Consider the following 26,461-nt stretch of genomic DNA (forward strand, 5'->3'; position numbering starts at 1 on the left):
GCTCTCTCCGTTTTTAATAAATGGCTCTTGGTCCACTATGGCTCTGAACCCTTTATTTTTTGGTTATTGCCATTGACGAAGTTCTTAAGAAGCTTTTGCGGCTTAGCCTAAAATAAAAAGAGTTATTATACTTAGTAATGGTAGGCCTATAAGTTTGTAATAGCAATGTATCTTAATACTTTGTTTCACTCCGATCCTTCCATATCCTCTGGATCCTGGAGAGTATACTATACTTCAACATGCATTTAGTTTCAAATTTGCCACTAGGTGGAACCGTTATCAATCACTTCTTTTCTGTGCTTGTCAAGCTCCTAACATCTCTTGGGACTTGCAGAAAGCAGAAGAAGATCGATTCAATCATTGCAATGCGTGTTTCAACCATTTGTAAATGAAAATGGCGACCAGCAACTCAACGTCAAGGCATGTACGACATGTTTTCGAAGTAAGTACACAGTAAATATTATATTTTAAGGATAAAAAAATTATGTATGTGCAGAGACCCAAGTATAGTATAATATACTTGCATTTGTGCTCTAACTGTAACCTGAAGAATTTTTGCAGCATTTTTTCTCATGTCAGTGACTTTCTTTGAAGTATAAAATTATATTGAACTTTAAAAATAATACAAAAAATTCTCAGGATTCAGGAGGACATATTAAGTTCGCTGTTGGCACTCATTCGAGAAGGAAGAGTTCAGTGCAAGAGGCTTGTGACAGAAGTCTCTAAAGGCATGGGTACGATCTTGATTCGCAATCTTGAGAGGGGACCGGGGAGGTGGTATCGATTTGTTACATCCCCGTATGAAACGTGGCTAGCCTCACCGTCACAATAATGTCACGCTATATTGGTGTTCTCTGAATGCGCTGCGTTATTGAGTGTTAGTTTAATTAAAAGTTCATGTTACATACTAATTTTGTGTAAAATGGCTCGTACTGAGAGAACATGAAGTCATCATTTGGTAGAATTAAAAGAGAAACAGTTTTAGTCGGACTTATGAAACAAAATTTGCACACAAAGATATGAGATCGACACCACATTTGCACATTAAAATATGCAGATGGAGGAAGACAAAATAGAAAATTTTAGTTTTCGTGGTATAGGAAATATTCTTGTCTAACAGGATGTTCTGAGATAAATAAGTTATATTATTATATCGTATTATGTCTGTAGGTGAAAATGAGTGGTTATCATCTTCTTGTAGGGTCTATGTTACAAAATATTTGATAGAAAGACCAAGAAACATCTGCTGTATAAAAAGATACAAGGTAAGCAGATTTTTTCAGTCTACCCAGTATTTACATCTTATTTTCGCCACTAGACTTATTGCTAAATTCCCATATCGCTTTCATGTACGTTGAAAATAATTCTTGAAAACAATTGGTAAACATTCTCTTAACCTGAAGTAACCAACTCAGTCTGTCATTTTAATAATTTTTAATCAATTAAATTCATGGTATAAAAATGAATAGTTGACAGTTCCCATTTATGTCATTACTATTCTCAAACTCTGTTGATCATATTTTGTAACGGTCCACTCCAGATTTAACTTATTATGCGTGCAGAAAACATTAATAATGAAAATGAAATACGGTATTACAGTAAATATATATTTTTGCTTTTTTGGTTGTAATATAGGTTTTAAACGTTATACCTGATGTAACGTTGTAACAAATACTAGTCAAAATCGAGTGCATACGGTAACATAATATCTCTGACAAAAATACTTTTGAAGACACTATTTATATCAATAAATCATGAAAGAAAACAGTTAAGGAGTCATCGGAGCCGGTTTTGAGTAAATCATCCATGTTACTTTTGTAAATAAATTCTCATTTATCTTTCTCCAAAATGGTCTTAGGTGTGCATCATTTCTAGAGGACTTGCAGATATTGAATATGAACAAAATTCTTCAAGTAATTAAACAAAATCGCTATTTCCAATATTATGAATGCTGAAAATAATTACGTATTAAAAATCTCGAAACACAATTTTTTCAGCATAACAATAGTTTTTCTTCTTGTACTCTGTGCTAGGAGAAAGTAAACACGATAATAAACAAAAATCCTACAGTCGACAAAAAGTAGAAAAAGAAAATTACTATAGTCGATCTCAATTGCGCAATTTTTACGTATAGGTAACCAATGTTATGTTTTTAGTCAAGAAAAAAGTTATTTTACTTACGAAATTCTCGTATCAATTGACATATATACGCTATAGGCTATATTAACACGTGTGGATAAATTCAGAAATGTAATAAAGTTCGAGTAAATAAATATTCCAATAAACAATTAACCTTTTAATGCACTATTATATCAACACGTGTGGATATATATTCACAATTGTAATAAAGTCGAAGAGATAAATAAATAACATTGTAGGCCTAATCTCGCACGCCAAACTGCTGCATGCCTCGTAAATAAATATGGCCTCTGGGCTATCATCTGTCTGCTGGTGTCCAGCACTATCTCTCGGTCTGTTTTATTTCCAGCTGAGCTAAAAGTCCCTGACCTACAACTCAAGACTGTGCAAGTCGACAACGATGCTATAGTGCGTTCGGAGTTTAGAAAATATCATTGGACATACATACATACATACATGCAGAAAGAATGATTTTCATAAACCATCATCAAATTTATCATGCTATCAGAGGGGAGTACGTTACATGGCAATACAAATTTTCAATAGTCTTCTTGAGGACATTAAGAATAATAACCAAAATCCTACATCATTTAAGATAAAACTAAAAAATGCTTGACATCTCACAGTAGTGTGTAAATATTTTAATACATTATTAAATAGTAACCATATTGCATTCTATAATGTTATTGTTATTAAGGTATTATAGTCCCGTCGCTCTAATTTCCGGCAGCCAATCACGTTGCAGGTCGGCTACATTTAAACGTGTGCGTCTTGTGATTCGCTGATGAAGATGTAAAGCATTTCCTAAGGCTGGATAAATACTTAATATATAATCGCCCGCCATTTTGGCTCTTTCGTTGGCGTTCGCAGAAAGCACACGAGGACGTTATTTGCCGCTCAATTATTTGCTGAATTACAGTGCGTTTGATTTATTATCATAGGAGCTACGACATGATAATGTTTAACGGTGTGGCAAATAGATCCCTAGTCTGGTAGCTCGGCAACGAAAGAACAAAAATGGCGAATGATACTACCTACCTAGACTTTATAGAGCCTTGACTTCCTAAGACATAAGCAAAGAGGAGGAGTCAAGTCGGGAATAACAGAGTAGCGACTAATTATAATTCTGTATACAGTGCATATTTGCATTTTTATATGTTGAACTTAAGAATTGGACATGTTCTTTATTCTATTGTAAAGAAATTGTAAGACTATTATAGAACGAATAAATCTATCACAATGTCTTCAACTAGATTTACTGATGTTGTAGATAAACGTACAACCTTCCAACGAATATTGTGTACAATATAGGTCTTCGAGAGGAAAGAATGATTAGACACCATCATTAATTTCTATGAAGTAACACTAATTCATTATTATTCATTATTATTTATTATTAATATTATTATTATTATTATTATTATTATTATTATTATTATTATTATTACATGATTCATAAATGTGGGCGTTAGTACTACAAAAGCTACGAAACTAAGAATAATTGAATGGGTTTTCACTTGTTAGTAATGCAGCAAATCTTAATTTTAATTCAAGTAAAACCAATAATATTAATGCAAAGTGAATTTATCTTCTTTATTTAACAAGGAAGATATTATTTCTTTTGCATTATTTTTTTTGCATGAATTCAAAAGTCAATTTTTCTAAATCACTACCAAATGATGGTTAAGGCTGGTCCACAATAAACTGGGAACGGAAACGACAACGAGAATGAGAACGGAAATAATGTTAAATGCATTTAAATGTGAGCATTTATAATTAATGAGAAGCTTGACGGAGCCCGGGAACGGGAACGTGGAGTCAAATAAGGTGTGTGTTCTGAAATTTAGTTGTGTAGAATTGAGGATGTGTTGTGGGTGCGTTTTTTGTGTATGTATATTTCAGACTGATCTAGATAATTCACCACTTAGTTTTAATTTCAACACCTAAAAGTTATCATCTTAACTAAATTCTTAAGTGATACACAGTGTTAACAGTGTGTAATCAAGATGTATGGAAATTTAAATTATTTCAATGTAGTATTAAGGATCGTAAGTTTGCATTTTCCTTTAACTTTGCTTCATCGAGAAGAAGCCAGGAAAGGAATAGAAAGAAAGCAAAAATGACATAAAAATAAGAAAGGAAGAAAGAAGTGGAGAAGGATAAGACGAAGAGAAATAAGATGAAATAAAGACAATTTATGAATACTGCCAAAGAACGAGAAAATATGGTGTAGACGACGTCACAGAATATTTTGGAGAGTGAATAAATTCAAACTTCATTATGAAAAGGCATCAAATATAGAGTCACCTAGAAATATATTGTCCCTAAACTATCATGGTTCCTTGCTTCAAATTCTGTTAAATTATATCAAGTAAAATGTAAACAAGTCTTATTAACTGTGGAACTCTGAAACAAATAATTTCAAACAATGCATCTGAGAACCTCCGGGATTATTTCGCTTCTGGCTAACATCCAATCTGATTCCTTCAAGAGGCGTTGCCTTCCTGCTCTCAGTCACTTACTGTAGGTACATTTTGTCATTATCATCTGAACAGTGCAACTACGGTCTTGTGGTCTCATATTTCATAAGAGTTGCAGCAAGAAAATTATTCCTAAAGCGCTCTCACACTCTCTGCCAAGATGCAATTGTACTTGGCTGGAGTTTTAGTCAGGATAAGAGCCATTAGCTTATTAACTAACAAATTATATATTCCTCTATAATAACATTGCTTTATTCACTTTAAGACAGATTGCACTTAAAGCACAACATGAAATATACCGCATGACAAGAGCAAAAATTCTGTAATAGTTTTATGCTATTCGATGTCGGATATACATCATGTTAATTGGGAGACAAGAGGGAAAAAGACCTTTGGGGAGGCCGAGACGTAGAAGGGAGGACAATATTAAAATGGATTTGAGGGAGGTAGGATATGATGATGGAGACTGAATTAATCTTGCACAGAATAGGGACCGATGGCGGGCTTATGTGAGGGCGGCAATGAACGTACGGTTTCCTTAAAAGCCATTTGTAAGTAAGTTAGTAAGTAAGTAAGTAAGTAAGCATATACATATATCAAGTTATTGTATAGAGTTTTCCAGAGTACGACATATTACACAAGAAGTGGGATTTTTTCATAACCACCCACTGCCATAACTTCATCCTAGATGTGTCTACCATTTTGTTCTTGTACAAATAACAAACTCCCTTTCTCTTCAATGCAGTATACAACAGCTCTGAGTTCATGTTCTGCTACAGTGTTTGCGATGGACTCGTTCAACTCATGAATTGTCATAGGTTTGTCAAGAACAAACTTTCCTTTAGATAGCACCACAACCAATAATAATCTGCTGGGTTAATGTCTGGCGATCTTGAAGGCCAAGTTACTGGACAGTGCCTAGTGATAACACGACCACCAGAACAATCAGAATGTTAAAAATCCCATTTCTTGTATAGCAAACCAGTGCTAGAATTTTTAAGATTGCGTAGAAAATACCAGCAAGTAAAATTACCTCTTACTTTTTAAATATACAGGATGGAAATGAAATAACCCTGCAGATTGAAAGGAACGATAGGGTACACTTAAAGGAATAGAAAACCTATATTACGTTTTGTGATTAAATGTACGGTTAATTAGAAAATTAAGTTGGAAGTTTCAGCAGTCTGGCAAACTTCTTACTTCTCGTAATATACAGAGTGATTCACCGTCCTTTACGGAGCTTATATCCGAAGACATTCTGAGCAAAAAATTTCATATAAACATGAGTCCTATTCTCAATATTTACAGAGTTACGTTTCGTTACTGGATCGCATTGCTCTGAACGCGTGATCTTGGTCAGCGTGCAGCCAGCGCGAGCGCTACTGAAATCAAAGTTAGCCGTATGCAGTTACGTAGCGCGACGAGTGCCGTTCACAAGCGTGCGGCCAAGTGTACTCAAGCGGACGGCGATATTTTTTTTTTTCGTGTTGTAACTCTCCAAGACTGTAAATTAGGATGCAAAACTGAGCTGCAAATAATTAAGTCGGTGGAAATGGTGTGATTTGTAATAATCTATACTAATAATAAATCTGTAGCCCAAATTTTTCTGGTAATTTTCGATTTTCCAAATAATTGGTCCTAACATATATAATTAACCACCCTGAAACCGAAAATCGCTTTTTTGACATTTTTGTTTGTATGTCTGTCTGTCTGTATGTTTGTTACCTTTTCACGCGATAATGGCTGAACGGATTTCGATGAATATTGGAATATAAATTAAGTTCGTTGTAACTTAGACTTTAGGCTACCGTATATGGCATTCAAAATACATTATTTAAAAGGGGGATTATAAGGGGCCCTGAATTAAATAAATCGAAATATCTCGCTATTATTGATTTTTATGAACAATGTTACATAACAAAAGTTTCTTTAAAAATAATTTGGGATAAGTTTTATTCCTTGAAAAATGTTGATAGGACTGATATTTAATGAGATAAATGAATTTTAAAATTAAAATAACTGCCATCAAAGGCCGTGTAATGAATTAAAAAAACAAAGGGGGCCTTGGACAGCAACAATCGAAAGCTATGAAAGATAGCCTACAGAGAATGTTTCTGTGTTTGTATGAAGTAATATCGGAAGCTAAATTAACCGATTTGTATAATTAATTGTTATTTCACCATTGGAAAGTGTAGTTTCTCTAGATGGACATAATGCTATAATGTTATTACAGTAACTTCTGATATAATATAATATAATATAAAATAATATAATATAATATAATATAATATAATATAATATAATATAATATAATATAATATAATATAATATAATATAATATAATATAATATAATATAATATAATATGTAATATTATATAATATAATTTAAGTTATTTGAAGGGTTCAGAACCATAGTGGGCCAAGCGCCATTTACTGAACACGTAGAAAATAAGGGTTAAAATTAAGTTACTACCATAATTCAATGGAAACCTATAACAAGTAAAATAAAATATACACATTAAATCTAAATGATGTCAATCTTCATTAAACTATGGTTGCATGTAATAAAAATTAAGAAACATGTTAAAGGAATTGTCATTACACCAAATGAGTGTCTCTGGACCAAAATGATCGCATTTTAATTATTTGGATGCAATTTAAATTAAGTAACATATTAAACGATTTATCCTTCTATCAAACACGAATGTTCCCTGGATTAAATGTCCTATTTTAATTATATAATTACTTCATATTTATTTCTAACGGGTGCAGCGGAGCGCACGAGTACGGCTAGTTGTTGTAATAAGTGCGTAAGAATAATGCAATTTTATAGTTAAAAATATAAAAATATGTCTGTACGAAGCAACTAAGGAGTTCACAGTACATTTTTAGCTTCGTAATACTTGCCAATTAAAGAAATGATACTTCTGAATGGTTCATTCTCTATTTGTATTATTCTTTTACCTTCAAACTAAAGAAAAAACGTATTTTACAAACAACTTTAAATTAGTGTAACTGAAAATATTGAGAATAAAAACTATGTTTATATGATTTTTTTGCTCAAAATGTCTTCAAAAATAATCTTCGTAAAGGACGGTAAATCCTCGTGAATCACCTTGTGGATGTAAGAGGTCAAAGAAACTCAGGTCTGTTTCTCTGCGCGAATCTCCCTCTCTTGCTGCAACTTTATAATCTGGTTGCATCGTTGAGTGGCTTGAAATGAGTGGTTTTTAATTAAATTTACATGAAAACCGTTGACGCTAGTGACATACGCCAGAGGGATAAATGATTTTTTATTAGATTTTCTATCGATATGGACAAAAATTACGGTCTTACTTACAATAGTTACCAAATAACAGTGTTAAACATTTGAAAAAAAAAATCTTCTTCTGGGAAAACTAAGGACTTTCCACGAATATGGTATTACATAGGCCTATTTGTTACATACAACATGAGCTATTTGCTCTGAAAATTTGCAGAGTTTTTTCACTTCCACCCTCTATAAAACGCACATATTCCTTTGACATGTTCGAACTGTAGCGCCAACGCTATAGCCAACGATAATACACGAGTCTGTCTTGTCTTTTTGTTTGATTTTAGAAACAGCATATTTATAACACAATAGTTAAGCTAATTGAAGTCAAAAACTCTGTATCGTCACAATAGCTTTGTTATATGCAAACCTAATAATATACAATTTTCCTGTAGTCTTTTCCACGTTTAAAAATGCAGATTACATCTTTTCTACATCCGTCCATTGGGAAAATAACTACGGAACTTCGTATTTAACAATTTAATGAAAATTACATAAGCAATATTCAAGATATAATAGGATAAAATAACAACAACGATAAGATTCCATTCTACTTATATAGGCCATTTCACAATTAAATATATTTTTGAAATTATTAATATAATTATGTAATAGTTGGAATAAAGTAATAAAGGAACAAAACATTCTAGCGGACTGGAACAATTTTTCAATTTTCATAAACATTTTTCTTAACATAATTGAATTATGAATTACAAAGATTTCATCTAGGCCTACATCTACTAATAATTATTTTAGTTAACATCCATCAATAACCTCGAGAATTAATAATTATTTCAGTAATACAGTCACCTACCAACAAAGTGTGTTTCCATTGAATTTCAATCAATCAGAGCCTGTTATCATATAGATATTATCGTAAGTTTTATGAATTCACTGGAAAAACGAAAAAAAAATAATAATAATGCTACTGAAATGGATGTGCTGATTCCAAATCCGTAATCAGTTGTAGCCTAGCAGATCATTTTTTTTAGTTAAGAGCTAATCAGCAAGTTTCAGCTTTACAATTCAGTGAATGAACTGTAGAATACAGTTGCAAATAATGAATTCGGCTTCGTTAAGTTAAGAGCTAACAGGTAAATTTTAGTTTTACAATTCAGTGCATATAGAATACAGTTGCAAATAATGAATTAGGCTTCGTTAAGTTAAGAGCTAATAGGTAAATTTTAGTTTTACAATTCAGTGCATATAGAATACAGTTGCAAATAATGAATTCGGCTTCGTTAAGTTAAGAGCTAATAGGTAAATTTTAGTTTTACAATTCATTGCATGTAGAATGTAGTTGCAAATAATAAATTCAACTTCGGTAAGTTAAGAGCTAATCAGTGAGTTCTAGTTTTACAATTCAGTGCATATAGAATACAGTTCAAATACCGGTAATGAATTCAACTTCGATAAGTTAAGAGCTAATCAGTAAGTTTTAGTTTTACACTTCAGTGTATGTTAGAATACAGTTGCAACTAATGAATTCGGCTTCGCTAAGTTAACAGCTAATCAGTAAGTTTTAGTTTTACAGTTCAGTGCACACAAAATATAGTTTAAAATAATGAATTCGGCTTCGTTAAGTTAAGAGCTAATCAGTAAGTTTTAGTTTTACAATTTATATAGAATACAGTTGTAAATAACGAATTAGGCTTCGGTGAGTTAAGAGCTAATGAGTAAGTTTTAGTTTTACAATTCATTGCAAACACAATACAGTTGAAAATAATGAATTCGGCTTTGTTATGTTTAGAGTTAATTAGCAAGTTTTGGTTTTACAATTCAGTGCATATAGGACACAGTTTCAAAAAATGAATTCTGCTTAATTTTATCTTATTGTTGCTATTATTAATTTGCATTAAATAAAAACATTAAAGAAGAAACATTTAAGTCTACCTGAATTATGTAATAAGTAGACATCGGATTTTTAGGCACTAAAAACTGCAGTTTTAGGCGCCTAAAATAGGCTCAAAATTTGTAAAATTAGGCTCTATTTTAATGAAAATAGGCATTTTAGGCACATCAAGGTATCATACTTATTTCTTTCACTGAAATTTTTAGTTATACACTAAAATACGCACAAAAAAGTATGTTTAAACATTAAAAAAGAATACTATATTATATTTATAAACAGAGCTGCACAAATTTAATATATTGAAACTAATGAAATAATGATTAATGATATCAAGATTACTCATTTTAAGTTATTGAAATTCAGTTCCATGCTCAGACTTTATTATAATTATCTGCACAGTACACCACCAGAATTTTTTCTAAATTCTCCACAGTTAACCTTTGCCTTTTGTCACTGAGAATCATTTTGAAAGCAGAAAAACTTCTTTCAACCGAAACTGATGTGAGAGGCGCAAATTTTAAATTAGGTACAATAGAAACATCAATACTTACTGGAACATTTACACTTTCCCCCGATATCACTCTTGATACTTTTTCCAACAATGAAAATCCTACATTCTTATTTAATACGTTGTCCCACTTATTTTTAACTTTTTTCCCAGTTTCGCCCAAAGCAGAATGTATGTTCACTTGAGCTTCCTTTACTATTGCTATTTGGCTACAAAGAGATTGTTTTTCACGTTCTAATTGTTCAATGCTTGCAGGTATGAAAGAAAAGTTTGATGTTATGTAGGCAATATCGTTTTTCACTCGTGAGTCATTCAGACAATCTTTCACTGCTTTCACACACGCTGCACTATCAGTTTCAGGTAATTTATCAATAACTGTGACCACTTCTTTAAAATACTTAGAATAATACACCACTGACTGAATCCAGGTTCCCCATCGTGTTACAACCGGCTGAGGTGGGAGTGGGATATCTGGAAAGTTCTCTCTGAATATTGAAATCCTGGATGGGGCTTTACAAAAACATTTTTTTTGTGTTAGAAATAAACGAATTGACAAGAGGAAATTCATTCCGGATTGTTTCAGAAACCCTGTGAAGGCCATGTGCTAGACAGGTTACATGCGTGAGGTTACGATAAAATGTTTTAAGAAGTGGAGCTGCAGCAACCATGTATGAGGCAGCATCAGTACAAAACAACAGAACTTTAGAATCGTCTATATTACCTGAGTATAAAGACTGTAGGCCTTTATTTACAAAATAAGCAATGGCTTGGCTATTCACTTTCGAAAGTTCCTTAACACATACGAGGTGTGGAATCGAAGGTCCATCAGGACTAAGTTTTCCTACTACCATATTTGCTATATACCTATTCATAGGATCTGAGGTTTCATCCACAGAGACCCATATGTAAGAATCACCTATATCCTCCCGAATGGAAGCTAAAGTTTCATTGTATATTCTGTCTAAGTAATTTTTTCTTAGGGTCGACTCAGATGGGATATTTTGTTGCAGTATTTTTGTAAAAACTGCCTTAAAACCGGATTTTCAATTGCATTCCAGGAAATGTTAGCAGCAACAAACGCTCTGGTTAAATCAGCATAGAAATTGCTGCTGAGATTGGATGAAGTAGGCTGTGTTAGTAAAGTTTGTTGCAGTTGATTTTTCTGTTGAGCTTTAGCCTTATGAGCTGCTCCTTTTACATGCTGCTTTAGGTGGCACTTCTTTTCTTGTGAAATCTAAAAATGTAAAGTAAACTGAATTAAAATAAAATCCTAATTGTTGTATTGCCCGTATTTCTATCGCAAAGTTAGTGGGTTCGAACAATCAAAATTTTAATGAACTGCAAATACTTTAACTATCGGAATTTAAAAGGTTAAAGTGTAGTGGTCTTAAAAAGAATTATACCTCAGGATTGCTCAGTCAATGTATAAATATTATAGGCCTACTCATTAAAATTAATAGAATTTATATATTTCAACTATTGTTACATACCTGTTTGCTACAAATCTTGCAGAATATTATTTTTCCATCATAAGTGAATTCTGAATATTCTGTTAGCCATTGCCGGATCAATGTAGATTTTGCACTTATATTTTTCGGCATTATCGCGTTAGACTTCACAGGAAAACGTCCTGCCGCTCAAAACTTCTCAACACAAATAAGGTGAGGGAATGAGCAACTGTTAACGAGCATTCAAATGAACCGTTGTTATTGAGATTCAATTGGACAAAAATACAAAGTTCCACTTATTGTTGCATTTCCTGGTAGTGTTAACACTAGGAGGGCCATTCTTTTAAATATTTTGTAACGGTTTACCCTACTAATTCGCAGTTTTACGACTTTTCATAAATATTTCAAAAACACTCTTTCTCCAAAAATTGTGATTTTATGACACTCTGAAGGGCAGTACAGCTAATCGGTTTCAGACCGAAAACAGTCATTTTTATAGTATAGCACATCTCTGAATCGGTAGCAGCACATGTTGTGATTGTTGCCTGCTTCAAAACTAAGGTTAGTTCTTTGTCGGCATTTATGCCTCCAAACATGTTAAATTCGGTGAAATCTATTGCGAGTGTCGTGAGATTCAAAACATTTTGTTTCCTTTATCAATGGTTTCATGGCCGGTGTGAAGCAAACTTTCCACTTTTTAAATGCCTTAAATTTCGCAGTGAATACATGTATAAATTATAAAAAGTAAGAGTAAAATGCGAAACTTTACAGTGAGTTAGGCATTTTTAGGCGAATATTAACAAATTAGGCTCTAATAACCGTTTTAGGGCATTTTAGGGCACTATAAAACTCTTTGAATACCTTTCAATTTCCATGAAACACAAATATTAATAATTATTTTTACTTTTCTCCTAAAGAAACAAAATAGGCATTTGCCCTAGAATTCGATCTCTGGTAATAAGGTCCATAAATCCTTTCAAAAGTGCTTGAGAGTTTTTTTATTTTGCAAAAGTAATAGTCTATAGAGGGCCTAGTGATCTTTTGTTCACATCAAACAATTGGAAGCTGTGCTCTGGATTTTATAGTCCTTTAAAATCCATCGTCCTCAGCGAATCTCGTTTCTAACGACCAGCATGGTAACCGCTAGACACCGAGGACCCTTTGATGATCAGTAGCCATGGTGACGCAACTTCGTGATGATCAACAGCAATTATTATAAAAATGGTCATGAAGATTGGCCCGGACTACTTCGATGAGAGAATGAAAAAAGCTTATATCCTGATATGAAATAGGTCCCAATTTTGGAAAACTAATAAGCCTACTTGGAGAGGAAACTGACAATATCTTGCGAAAATAAAATTATGGTGAAGGAGTCATTTGGTTCACTTGCAATCAGTTAAAGATTACATTGTGGACGCTTCTTGTAGGTGAGTAACTTACAGTACATTAATGATTTATCTTGAGACACTTCAAAAATAATAAAAATGTGGCACACCCAAAGTGATTATTGTAAATGAAATCAACAAGTAACAAAATACCGAAACATAATCACGTTTCTCTTATAATTTAAAAACATACTAGTTTATTTTTGCGATATTCTACTAATGATTGTAATGTTTATAGCTTGAGATTTTGTTAATGTTTATTTTGAATATAATTACAGAAATCAACAGTATGAATCCACACATGTTGCACATTATTATGCACATATGGTTTAGGCACAGTGAAACCGTAAACGAAGTGCAGCTAACGTATGGGGGGGGGGGAGTCGTACGATAAACACAAGGGAAGCACAAGGTTTTAGTTACATTTATGGCGGAGCATTAATTGAAATTATATTTTCCAAAAACACACAAAACAAAAAAATACAAATTGAATAACGTTATCATATACACATTTTAACAAACAAGCAATTGTAACGTTGAAATAATTCAATATAAGAAATCAAATTTTGCTACTTATATGATGTTGCTTTCAAGCAGCATTTTTTTTATGGTCATAAAGTTTATTCTCTGTATGACTAACATAATATCACTGTCTTCTCTGGCCGAAGTAACAAAACTACAGTATATTGATCTGAAGTGACAACACTATTTCCTAAACATAATCATCCCTTCTCAAAGTTCAATTTATTCAGGCACTGTACCTGACACTCCAGACCAATATTATACTTTAGTTTTGTTAATTCGGCGGTGATATTATGTTAGTCACACAGAGAATGAAATTCATAACCGTCAAAAATGCTGCTTGAAAGCAACGTCATATAAGTAGCAAAATTTGATTTGTTATATTGAATTATTTCAACGTTACAATTGCTTCTTTGTTAAAATGTGTATATGATAACGTTATGCAATTTGTGTTCTTTTGTGTTGTGTGTTTCATGAAAATATGATTTCAATTAATGCTCCGCCATAAATGTTGTAACTAAAGCCTTGTGCATCCCTCGTGTTTATCGTACGGCTCGTCCTCCCCTCACACGTTACCTGCACTTTGTTTATGTTTTCACTGTGCCTAAACGAAACGCTGTTATGTAGATATAATGGGTAGCGTCCACAATATTGTGCAAATTCAGGCTAAATTTTTCACTCCATGGCTCAAGGTGCCAGCACTCTGGTCTTCTATCTAGGCGGCTTGGGTTCGATCCCCGGTTAGGTCATGATAGAATTTGTGGTGGAAAAGTAGACTTTGGAGAGAATTTTTGTCGGGGTCTCCAGTTTCCCTCTATCTTTCCATCAAATAAACTGGGGTGAAGTCTCTGGGATAGTGCGGGTTTCCGTTGCCTAAATAGGAAGTGCTTGGTGCTCCGGGCCGCTGGGGCTCTTACGACTTCTCGTATGGGGATGGGACCTGGCTCTGTCAGTGACTGAGGTTGGTTGGCCCACCTATTAGTCGACGATGACAGGAAAGATTGAGCTACGAGCCCCTGGGACTTATATTCCACGGAACGGGCCCTGGCTCTATTAAGGGCTGAGGCTGGAATGCCACCTACGGCACCCGTCGGAGTTAGACAATCATCGCAGATATAGGGCGCACAATGGGCCAAAGCGTGCTCAAGTGGTACGGACCCGTCCAGGCCAGCTCTCGTAAAGCCAAGGCAAGCACATGATCAAAGTATGTATTTAATTAATTATACAATCATCGAAGTGCGAAACACACAGTAAGCACATGTCAGTTAAAAGAAGAGATTTTTAACCGCTGTAATGAGCGCAAGTCCATTAAATTGATTTATTCTTGTCGACAAATTAAAAAATTAAAATTATTCTCTCTCTTTTTTCTGATATTTACGAAATAATGTACATAGGTTATTACAGATTCAATTCAATTTCTTGAGAGGAAAAATTTAAATTACAGTTTATTTAACGACGCTCGCAACTGCAGAGGTTATATCAGCGTCGCCGGTATGCCGGAATTTTGTCCCGCAGGAATTCTTTTACATGCCAGTGAATCTACTGCCATAAGCCTATCGCATTTAAATACCTTGGACCGGGATCGAACCCGCGACCTCGAACACAGAAGGCCAGCGCTATACTGACTGCACTACCTAGGCCGACTCTGGAGAGGAAATAATTAGTACAAAGGTAAAAATGAATGATATACTTCAGATCTGTCATGTATTGAGAATAGATAGACCTCTGAAGCGATAAAGGCCGTATTTAGATAATCTTGAAATGATATATCTGATTATAGATAATGAGAAGAAAATGTGTTGAGAAAAAAAATTTTTTTTGTTTAGTTATATCAGAGTCAAACAAGGAAAACAAAAAAATCTATTAAACTTTTAGAAGCAAATGATAAAATACACGTTTTTGGTCAAATTTTTGTTACAGTGTTCATAAAATCATATAGGCTAAGTATTTCATGTCCTTCTTGAATAGAATATTCGTGAAACTGTAAAATGTTAAATTATTCCGGGAAAAAAAATCGTATTAATTCTAATCAACTATAATGAAACTGTAAGTCTTCAATTTCGCATACTATAATATTGTACTATTGGTTTTAATTTTTATTTTAATTAGGCATTTGATTTCTAATTTTGAGCCATTTCTTGTAATACCTGATTATTGCCAATTGTTGTTACTAAATAATGTATTTAATTCGTAAATTTTAAGCCATCTCTTAGTATAGCTATTTATTGCTTCTAAAATAACATGTTTAATAGCTATTATATACAGTATATATATATATATATATATTTTTTTTTCTTCCTATAACCATTAGATATAAATATAGAGACATGCCTTGAGGCTTTATGAAACGATCCATTCTTTCATTAAGGTGCATTCTTGTACATAATTCATGTGAATTGTAACCTTGACCACAATTTTGTATTATAATTTTGTTATTATTTATTGCTTATAAAATACTGTATGTATTTTGATACCAACTATAACCCTAATATACCTCAGGGTGAAATAGGGTTTATTAAATTGGATAATAAAAAAAATCGATAAAATACATTAAAATTGAAGGAGATATACTACAGTTGTATGAGCACTTTTTATGTCTGTTGAGCTTCTTAATCATACATGTTTCGGGGAATGCTTCCCCAACTTCAGTAATATCAAGACAAAGTGGTTCCAGATATTTAAACTGTGTTCCTGCGTAGCATGATGTGAACTGTTACTCAGGAACATAGTTTAAATATCTAGAACCACTTTGTCTTGATATCACTGAAGATGGGGAAGCATTCCCCGAAACATGTATGATTAAGAAGCTCAACAGAAATAAAAAATGCTCATACAACTGTACTATATTTCCTTCAATTTTAATGTAGGTATTTTTAATGTATTTTGTAGAAGCAAACTTTGAAAATATTTCACTAACAATCAATTCTAATGCACCACTGAATTTTAATCTCCTGTAAGACGCAGAACATTCAATTATAAATCCTAGTTCAGAAACTGTTACCTTCAGTTTTCCTGGTGACTTTCCTTGAACAGATCTTGCGTGTTTTATTATGTTTTAACGTGAATATAGTCTTGGTAATGGTATAACGCTAATAAAAAATACAGAAAATTTCATTAGCAATCCAAATTGCAATAACTTCGACTTTCCTTGTTGATATTAAACTTCAACATGTCTGAAAATGGGACTTCAATGGCATAGAGAGCAATATTGTTTCATTATACTGCAATAGTTCAGCGTGGACAGTGACTTATAAAGAAGTGACGTGGTTAAAAATAAGACAACATTATTACTGTTGCGTAAGACATATTTGTTTTAACGCGGATCGTATTTACGTAAAGAATTAGGGTGCAGTACATACAAATAGAGAATGGTACTATTGCTTCGCTATATTTAAACGTTTTAACGTAGACCTTGGCTTTGTAACAAAGTTATGTAAGCAAAATTCGAGAACACTACTGTTATTTCATTGTAGGCCTATAGGATACGCTTGGGAAGACATGAAAGAAAGACGCTGTAACATATGGACGGCTACTATTTATTTTTCAGTTATCTGTAAATACATTCCAGAAAGATGGGAGTTTTGATCACATTAGACTTCAGCGTACCACCATTGTGTACACAACACAATTCACACTACAGTCATTCCCATGGGTGGGCAACTCGTGCACTCAAAGTGTCAACACAACCTCAGTGCAGATAGAACGGACTCTATTACTAACTGTAGTATCTGTATCCGGTTCTTGCAACACGCAAGTTCACTCGCGTCCGCAGTAAGTGGCGGCTCGTTTTAAGTGAAAAACAATATAATTCCCAGATCACTTCCCTTTAGTGGTGAGTCGAAAGAGAAATATTTTTTATTAAGGGAGGTAAAGCTTGTATTATGTTCTGTTACACTTTCTTTCGCATGAAAGTTTATGTTACAAATAAACACCGTCAAGGTCTTAATAAAGAAATACTGTCTAGAGCTGCTTTAGAACAGCTAAAAGTAAAAATGGGATATAAACAAGGCCAGAGTGATATCAAATATCGTTAGCACGTTGTGAGTGCGAGTTAGAGAACTGCGCGACTTATGATTGACTAGCTAAGAGCATTTATGGATAAATTTGAAATGTGGCAGTATCATGTAGAACATAGATAACTTAACTTTCTTTGACTATAAACTATCTTGAAGAATGATAAGAAAATCTTCTTATCAAATATAAGACCCTACTTCAAGACCTAAATCAAAATTCACTGGTATGTTTTGAGAAACAACGACAATTGACAAGGAATCGAGATTTTTCTGAAATACTTTTGGCTTACAGCCGATAGAAAATCCTGAAAGTTTATAGCTTAAATTGATAAATCTACAGGCAGAGTTTAATACAAGAAAGAAGTGTAAAAGCTCTCAATGTACAGAAAGAGCTCAGAAGTGAATACAAACTATTACAGGCCAGTTACTTTATGGTGACAGCTCTGGCCTAGCGACGCAGTGGTTTGGGCGAGTTCACTGTTTGTTCGAAGGGGTGTTCCTTTTAGTCTTCCCCTGGCTGCGCTAGCGATCACATCTCGGGAGCGTTAGTGTGGGCTTACAGTCGCGCTAAGGACGTACTACACCACCACTGTCTTGTATATTGCAATTTAGTGTGTTTGTTACGTAGATTTCATTTAGTTACTTAAATAGTTGTAGCGCTTCTGTTTTGTATTGTTTAGTATGTAGTATTTATTGTCTAGATTCACTGCTATTTTCTGTTTGTGAAAATGCTGCCTGTTAGAAGCAAACTGAAAAGTCGGGTATTGCATTCGCAGTCGCCGAGAAGTCGTGAGCAACGTGTAGCGCTTTATGAAGATAGCGTCGGAAGAAAAATGTAACAAATGTTGGAAAACTTGTAGCAGAGTTTACCGCTGTGTCTGAGAGCTGTGTTAGCCAAATAATAAGGGAGACTAAAGACATTGATAATCGGCGCCAAAATCAACTGTGGACAATTTTAATGAAGCTGTCATAAGACGAACCAAAGCACGAGTTCTATATTTCACAGAAATAGCGGTCCACATTTAAAATACTGTGTGTGTATGTGTATATATATATATATATATATATATATATATATATATATATATATATATATATATATATAATTGAAATTGAAAGACTGTCGACTTTCAGGGAGGTATCTCGACTATGAGGAAAGTTATTTTGAAATTAGGATTTCATTGAAAAAAAAAACACAAAATAATCGCCAAATTCTGGTTGAGCATCACAGCATTAGGGCCAAAAGTTTGCAGTATTTGAGGAAAATAAAGAAGTACAGAGAAGAAGGCCGCTCCATCTTTTACATAGATGATGATGATGATGATGATGATGATGGTGGTGGTGGTGGTGGTGGTGGTGGTGGTGGTGGTGGTGGTGGTGGTGGTGGTGGGAAAGGTAACGTGAAGCACTGATGAACATTACCGATATTTCCGCATGAGCATATTTCATTATTAATTAGTGATTAACTGTTAAATATAGTGATTCGATTGCTGCTCAGTGTATTTCCACATTAGTGTTTATTAGTGATTATTGTTCCGAACTGCTGCTCATTGTATTTCCACATTAGTTTACTTCTTTAGTGTTATTATTGTTCCGAACTCCTGCTAATTGTATTTCCATTAGTTCACTTCTTTAAAGTTTATTATTGTTCCGAACTCCTGCTCATTGTATTTCCATTAGTTTACTACTTTAGTGTTTATTAGTGATTATTGTTCCAAACTGCTGCTCATTGTATTTCCACATTAGTTTACTTCTTTATTGTTTATTATTGTTCCGAACTCCTGCTAATTGTATTTCCATTAGTTTACTACTTTAGTGTTTATTAGTGATTATTGTTCCAAACTGCTGCTCATTGTATTTCCACATTAGTTTACTTCTTTATTGTTTATTATTGTACCGAATTCCTGCTCATTGTAGGCCTATTTCCATTAGTTTACTACTTTAGTGTTTATTAGTGACTATTGTTCTGAACTGTTGCTCATTGTATTTCCATGTTAGTTTACTTCTTTAGTGTTTATTAGTGACTATTGTTCCGAACTCCTGCTCATTGTATTTCCATGTTAGTTTACTTCTTTAATGTTTATTAGTGACTATTGTTCCGGAGTATGAAGTGAACACAGTGACAGGAGCTCAAAATTATGCAGACGCTGCAACGTGAGACTTCATTTCTAATATGACTGTATTTCCCTCCCTCCATTCGCTCCGTCTCGGGTCGATCTCCCTCCCACAGTCGAACCTTCTCCTCTCTCGCGTCGACGAGCTGTCACCATAAAGTAACTAGGCTGTACCTTTGTGAGAACAAAGGAATACTTTTTAGTATGTAAAGACTTGTAAATTCTCGCGTTCTATGTTTCAAATAAGATATATAATAAGAAATATTAACAAATAATGTAATAATAAGTAACTGCTGCAGCTATGTTTGTTGTATATTGAAAAGATTGTATTCAGTTTGTGTTTCCAGTACTGAGCTAATTTACAAAGCTAGGAAATAATATAATTTTGTTATGTGTGCTTATATACAGTCTGCCTAAAATTACTATAATTATTGTACCATGCGTCATTCTGAAATTCAAATCATGGAGTAGATATCTCGGCCACCTGCATGAGCCGCCAAAGCGCACCGTGGCAGTGAACTGTTTTTGCAGGGAAACTACAAACAACCTGTAACTGCTGCGGCTGGCTCCGTCTGTCTTTCTCTCTTTCAAGGTTTTTAAGCACTTTGTGAGCACGAGTTGGCCATCCATGGCCATTCCAGTTGTCACAGATGTTACATTTTTACCATTTTCAAAATCTATAATTATATTGAAAATGAAATTACTTTTGTTAACTATTATTATTAGAATCAGTTTAGAAGATCAGTATCATTTTACAGAAAAAAATAGTTTGAATAAAATTTAGAAATTGACGCATTATAGGTACCACTAGTTACATATCCCCTAAAATGACCACCAGAAGTAGCAGTACTCTATTTGTATTTTGTTTTGGTCGTCCTTTACGATATTAGTAATAATACGATTATTATTATTATTATTATTATTATTATTATTATTATTATTATTATTATTATTATTATTATTATTATTGCAGAAAATAAAGAAAAGATTTCGTCACGGATGTTACAGGATTTGTGAACTCACTTTACACCTTAATATTAATAAAAAGTGTGAAACACAGGTCTCTGCCTCAAGCAAAAAGAGATTCATTCTCATAGTGCCCATGTGAAAGCTATGCAAATCTCATGGCATCCAATTAGGTCACAAAAACATACTCGGTAAATATTTTATAGCCATTTCTTCCATATCACAGATCTTACACACTTGTCACGGATGTTACAGATGAGTTAATGTCCTTCATTTTTCACTTTCAAAACAACTGTGTCATTTCTAAGTCAAAATATTCACTTGAACTGTGAGATTGCTAATTGTTATTAACCCAAACTACTTAAAATAAATCGCAGAAAGAATACAGTACAGAGTAAAATGTTCTTTGATCTTGGAGCTCTGGAATTATTAACAGTGCAGGCTCTCAAAATATTTCTTCAACAACAGCTCCTTGTAAAACATACATTAACAGCTGATCTCTCTATGAGTAGGCTAAGTGCTGCAAACTTTAGGGAAACAAAAAGTACTTATTACCCCAGATCACATATATGACAGATTGCTCATCCCTATGTTAAAATCGGTAGCACTTCGAAGACAACAACCGCCAGGATCGCCACTCGTCCGCCTTAAACGAACACGAGATGGCAGTACAGTCGCTAATGCAATTCAAATGGAAGTTATGATGTGACTCCTTATGTAACAACTAGATGGTAGCATAGTAAACTTGACAAAAGTTGTTAGCATCAAAGCCTATAAGGCCGAGCAATCTGGGTATATATGATCTAAGTTATTATCTAGCCAAGACCACTTAGATTCAATATCCACAAAACTTGTAAAATATTTTCCTTTTGAAAATAAAACCTTAGATTATTTAAATTTAGAGCCTTATCTATGTCTTACACTAATAAAAAACAAATATTTCTGAAAAATACTTTTTCATTGGAATTCCCAGTTTGTCCGGAATGGTTGACCATGAGACTAATCCCTCCCATGAGTGATCTTACATCCCAGGTTAATTTTTTCAGAGGCAGAGAGAAAATTTTGCTTTGAGATCATTAATATCCCTGGATTGTTGTGCATAAACATCTTACTTTAAAAATCATTAAAGAAATAAGATAGTACCAGGTCTGGAGAACTTGGAGGCTACGTAATTGGCCCACCACAACCGCACTAGTTGATGATAAAATAGAAAATTATGAATTTCTTTTCCTCAAAGAGGTGGTGCACTCTCCTGCTGGAACATCGTGTCCATATTATTTTCCTATGCTTCTATACATTTTATGCGGTAAGGGTAGCGTTTTAGATTGTTGACAATTATGTATGGCATAGCCATCTCTACGGACAATCGTCTAAACCTGGAACGGAAACGACAACGAAAATGAGAACGAAAATATTGTTAAAATAAATGTATTTAGACATGAGCATTCACAATTAACGAGAAGCTTGCCGAAGCCCGGGAACGGGAACGTGAAAGTTAATTGTAAATGCTCACATTTAAATACATTTATTTTAACAAAATTTCAGTTCTCGTTCTCGTTGTTTGCGTTCCCGGTTTATTGTGGACCAGTCTTAAGACTCTTCTCGGAACATTATAGACTTGTAATAAAATTCAGAGCTCTTCAAACATCATATTCAGGGGGAAAATGACGTTGTACTGATGTCACACTTTCAAACTCTGTAAAACACAACACGCATTTAGTTCGTTACCTTACAGTAAACGACATTTTGTTTATTCAGTCGTTACTAAGAGATAATCTGATTTCTTTTGTTCGTAAAAAGAATGACACAAAACTCCTGTTTATTATCATCACATTGAATCTGAAATAATTGTTGTATCACTCCTAATTTTATAGCTATTTCATTTCATGTCTTCCCAAACGAATCATACTATTTCAATGTTTTAGTTTGAACTTTATACATAAGGATGTAACAATGAGAAAATTTAAAACATCACTGTCATTTTCCATAATGTTTTATATTTGTTGGTTATTGATTCCTATCTGTGATTAAATTTTTAGTAAAATTATCAGACAATATTATTTTTTCCGCTTTCACGAACTGAGACATGAATTTGATTTTATGATACATACATCACAAACAAAATTTGTAGCATCTTGTCAGACATTGAGGAGGTCCGTTCCAAACCGTATTAAGTCCACCCATGGACGAAATTAAGTTTTATATGATTTCGTATAGTTCTGAACATGCTCTATCATGCTGTGAAGTCTGTTTGGGTCTAATTGTATCCCCTTGAAAAGAATGCATGAAACTGGGTGTTCGTGGCAAACCATATTATGTCCCACGTTTTTGTTCGCGTCAAACCGTATTCTGTTCTGTCCTAAACTAATTAATATTTTTCATTGTAAGGTTGCGTGTCAAGTTTCCTGCACTGAGAAAAACTAGCGCAATTTACAGTATTTACTTATTGTCAACCTTTGTATCAGTTCAGTGCCGCTGCAGTCCAGTTGTGCATGTGATATCCGTGAAAATGGAGGGAGAAGTGCCTATAGGTGAGAATAGCAGAGTTAGCAAGAAAAGAGTGAAGAAGAAAACAGCACGACAGCAATAAAGCGAACTTCGGTATAATATTTTAATATATATATTTTTAATAATTAATAGGTGTTTAGGAGACTTATTTTCATTTAAAACTGTTTTCTACAATAATCATATAATGTACAATAAGGTATTCTTGTTTCAATCTGCTGAAATATTGTTGAGGATCCTGATTTAACACTGTTCGAACCACTATGCTAATATAGGGAAGGTCAGTTCCACTGTTGTCCAATTTCCGAACATGATATACTCAGGGTCAAGGAAAGAATTTTCTCAACAAGAAAGAAAGCTGATCAAGATTGTTAGCATTGATCAACATTATACCCAGGGGCAGGTATTTATGGAGATTAATTTTATCATTTGTGTTTTTTAATATTGTTGTCGGCGGAGATTGTTGGAGATTGACTTACACTCTTGGTGGAGTTTAATGGAAATTTTGGAAAATACAATTATTTTGGAATTGGAGTATTAACTCAGTATGAATATTACTTTCCAATTAACTAACATGAAAGGTTCGTTGGATTCTGGTAAAGGTGCAGTATGGCCAATAGACAATATTTTGTTGGAATGAGACTGTATTTAACACACATTTATAAAAAAAACCTTGCAGCCCTCAAATTAACACTTTCAAATTATGAGTGAAATGTTGAATTCTCCATCTTTTGAGTTCACTAATGTAATCAGAACACCTGGAATACCTTGTAATGTAGCCTACTTGGATATACCAATAACAAATTCAAGTGAAAAAATTCCGAAAAAAATTCAGAATAAATGAAATTCGCTATAAAACGATGCAATAGTAAAAATTCGCGAATGTGTTCATATTTCGCTATTAGAACTCTATTTCGCGATTTGTCGCTATTGTTTTATTGGCATATTATTAATCAGAATCACTTAATTCGTAAAGATTATTAAAATCTATTATATATCTATTATTCGTGATTTTCGCGATTTCCTTAAATACCCAGTCCTGATAATACCTTTGTGATTCAATATTACATATAAGTAAATCAAGAAGTGTTATATATTGTTTACTCAATTATTTTGGTCGAATTTTTACAAACATTGAGGAAGATTTTTTCTTTTTTATGTTCACATCAAACCGTATTATGTCCATGATATTTTCTGAACTTCAGGACAATCTAATGTAAAAGTGATTTCAAATATAATTTATTCTGATAAATTAAGTTCTTTCAGTAATTAATAATTTTAGTATTTTAATTTACCTGCCTTAGTTTGCACATAAACAGTTTTCCTTCTCTCCTGAAAAAATTACATCAATGGACTTAATACGGTTTGGAACAAAATATATTTGTTTTCATTGTATTTCAATATTTTAACAAAATGTGTCTTCGGAACGAAGTAGTGCGAATAAAGAAGAGCATAGCTATTATCACTGTTTCGTTACATTTCGTTACGTGGACTGCAACGACAGAGCAGAATGGTGGGCGTCACTATCGGCTCGGCTCAAGGGACTTTTCGCCTTCGTCCAAGTTACAAGACGAGTGAACCAAAATAATTACCGTCAGTAATTAATGAGAGCAGAGCTACTCACGTGGGCGAGTGAACGATGTTGAAGAGCTCGGTGGGGGACGTGGGCACTCGGCGAATGGTGACCTTCCGTCCGTCGGTGGAGCCCATCCCTATGGATGCCAGGGACCGCACCGACATGTGGCTCGCGACTTCCGAGAAACAGAACGAGCTGCTCCAGTTGTGTCCCGTCGGAGATATGATGGGCTGGTGTCCGTTCGCGTCCTCCAGCTTGAGGGACCGCAGACTGGACATGGTCAAGGGAAGGGTGTGCCCCGCTCTGATGCTTTTGTCCAGTCCCGACAACTCCAGTCCTGTCACGAAAGGAGGGGGTCGAAGTCCCCCGTTCCCATACTTGTTCTGGAACTTGGAGTCTTCAGTCTTTTGCACCGTCCCGTTGTGCGGCGAAGAAGCGCTCACTGTCACACTGTCATTGTTAATCACAGTCTGCTTGACCCCGTTGGCCGGCACCACGGCTCCCTGGTGCACTGAGGGCACTATCATGATCTTCTTCTGAGACGCACTGCCAGTGCCGAGCAGCCGCCTGTTCTCCTCGTTCCTATCGTGCACCTTATCGTAGTTCTTGTTCGACGCGTGGCTCATATTGTCGTTCTCGGCTTTGGAAATGACGAGGGTGAGCTTGGGCCGCTTCACGCTCTGACCCGGACTGTCATCTCCGGCGCCGATCATGTTTCTGTGCTTCGGGTGCTCCTGTGCAATGAGGGGGATCTGGGGACCCCGCTGAGGGCTCGACGACGCTCCTTTGCCACCCAAGTCCATCCACCTGTAACATGTTATGCAAAGTCTATAGTTCACTAAATATAGCATTTTCACAAGCAGGGTGCGAATTAAAATTTCTGATGCGGGAGGAATAGAATCCTAGATAGAAAATATATACACAAAATTATTATTATCCTCATTCGATGCGGTTCAACGCTTGGTCGCACTGAGTTGTTTGTCCTGCATCTTGATCATAATAATAATAATTATATCCATGAACAGGCTTAAGATAAGATGTGTAATTCCTAAGTTATTGATTGTTGTCAGCTTGCCGGTGATGATAATACAGAAACATTATTTTCTTTACTTACTTTGTATTTTATAAAGAACATATACCCGTATTAAAACAATTATATTTTATTAGGGGGGTAGAAGTTATCCCTGGTAGGGTTGTTAATATAAATTTATGAGAAGGGATAACTTTCCAACAGGATGGAAATCCCCCCTATCCCCCTTCATTAATTCGCACCTGGTTACATGGTATTAGACTTTCACAGAGCTTAGTTGTAGAATATTTTTGCGCTATTTGAATAAATACAGTAAGAAGCAACAACCAACAAAATATCCAAAAGTCATTATTTGTAAGTACATATTATTATTATTATTATTATTATTATTATTATTATTATTATTATTATTATTATCATCATCATCATTTTATTTATTATTGCAGTAGACCTCCAATTATCAGAACTCCAAATATCCGGATCGCCAATTATCTGGATCACGTTTCAGGAGAGTTTGAAATTGTTTATTCAAAGAAAGCTGCATATGTTTAGGTTTATTTCTATTTCGTGTACTGTACTACCATACATAAGTAAAGTTCTGTTCTGTAT

At 34.2% G+C, this 26,461-nt stretch overlaps 1 protein-coding gene across 1 annotated transcript in view; it reads right to left on the bottom strand.

The window, feature by feature from the left end:
- Positions 1-26,461, bottom strand: part of LOC138701029 (sodium- and chloride-dependent GABA transporter ine-like) — a 394,240-nt gene that overhangs the window by 343,684 nt on the left and 24,095 nt on the right. The window contains exon 2 of the mRNA XM_069827541.1: positions 24,871-25,629. Coding sequence (XP_069683642.1) covers positions 24,871-25,625 — 755 coding nt within the window. The 5' untranslated portion in view covers positions 25,626-25,629. The remainder of the gene's footprint in view (positions 1-24,870; positions 25,630-26,461) is intronic.

The sequence above is a fragment of the Periplaneta americana genome, chromosome 1, assembly GCF_040183065.1.
Source record: "Periplaneta americana isolate PAMFEO1 chromosome 1, P.americana_PAMFEO1_priV1, whole genome shotgun sequence".
Lineage (NCBI taxonomy): Eukaryota > Metazoa > Arthropoda > Insecta > Blattodea > Blattidae > Periplaneta > Periplaneta americana.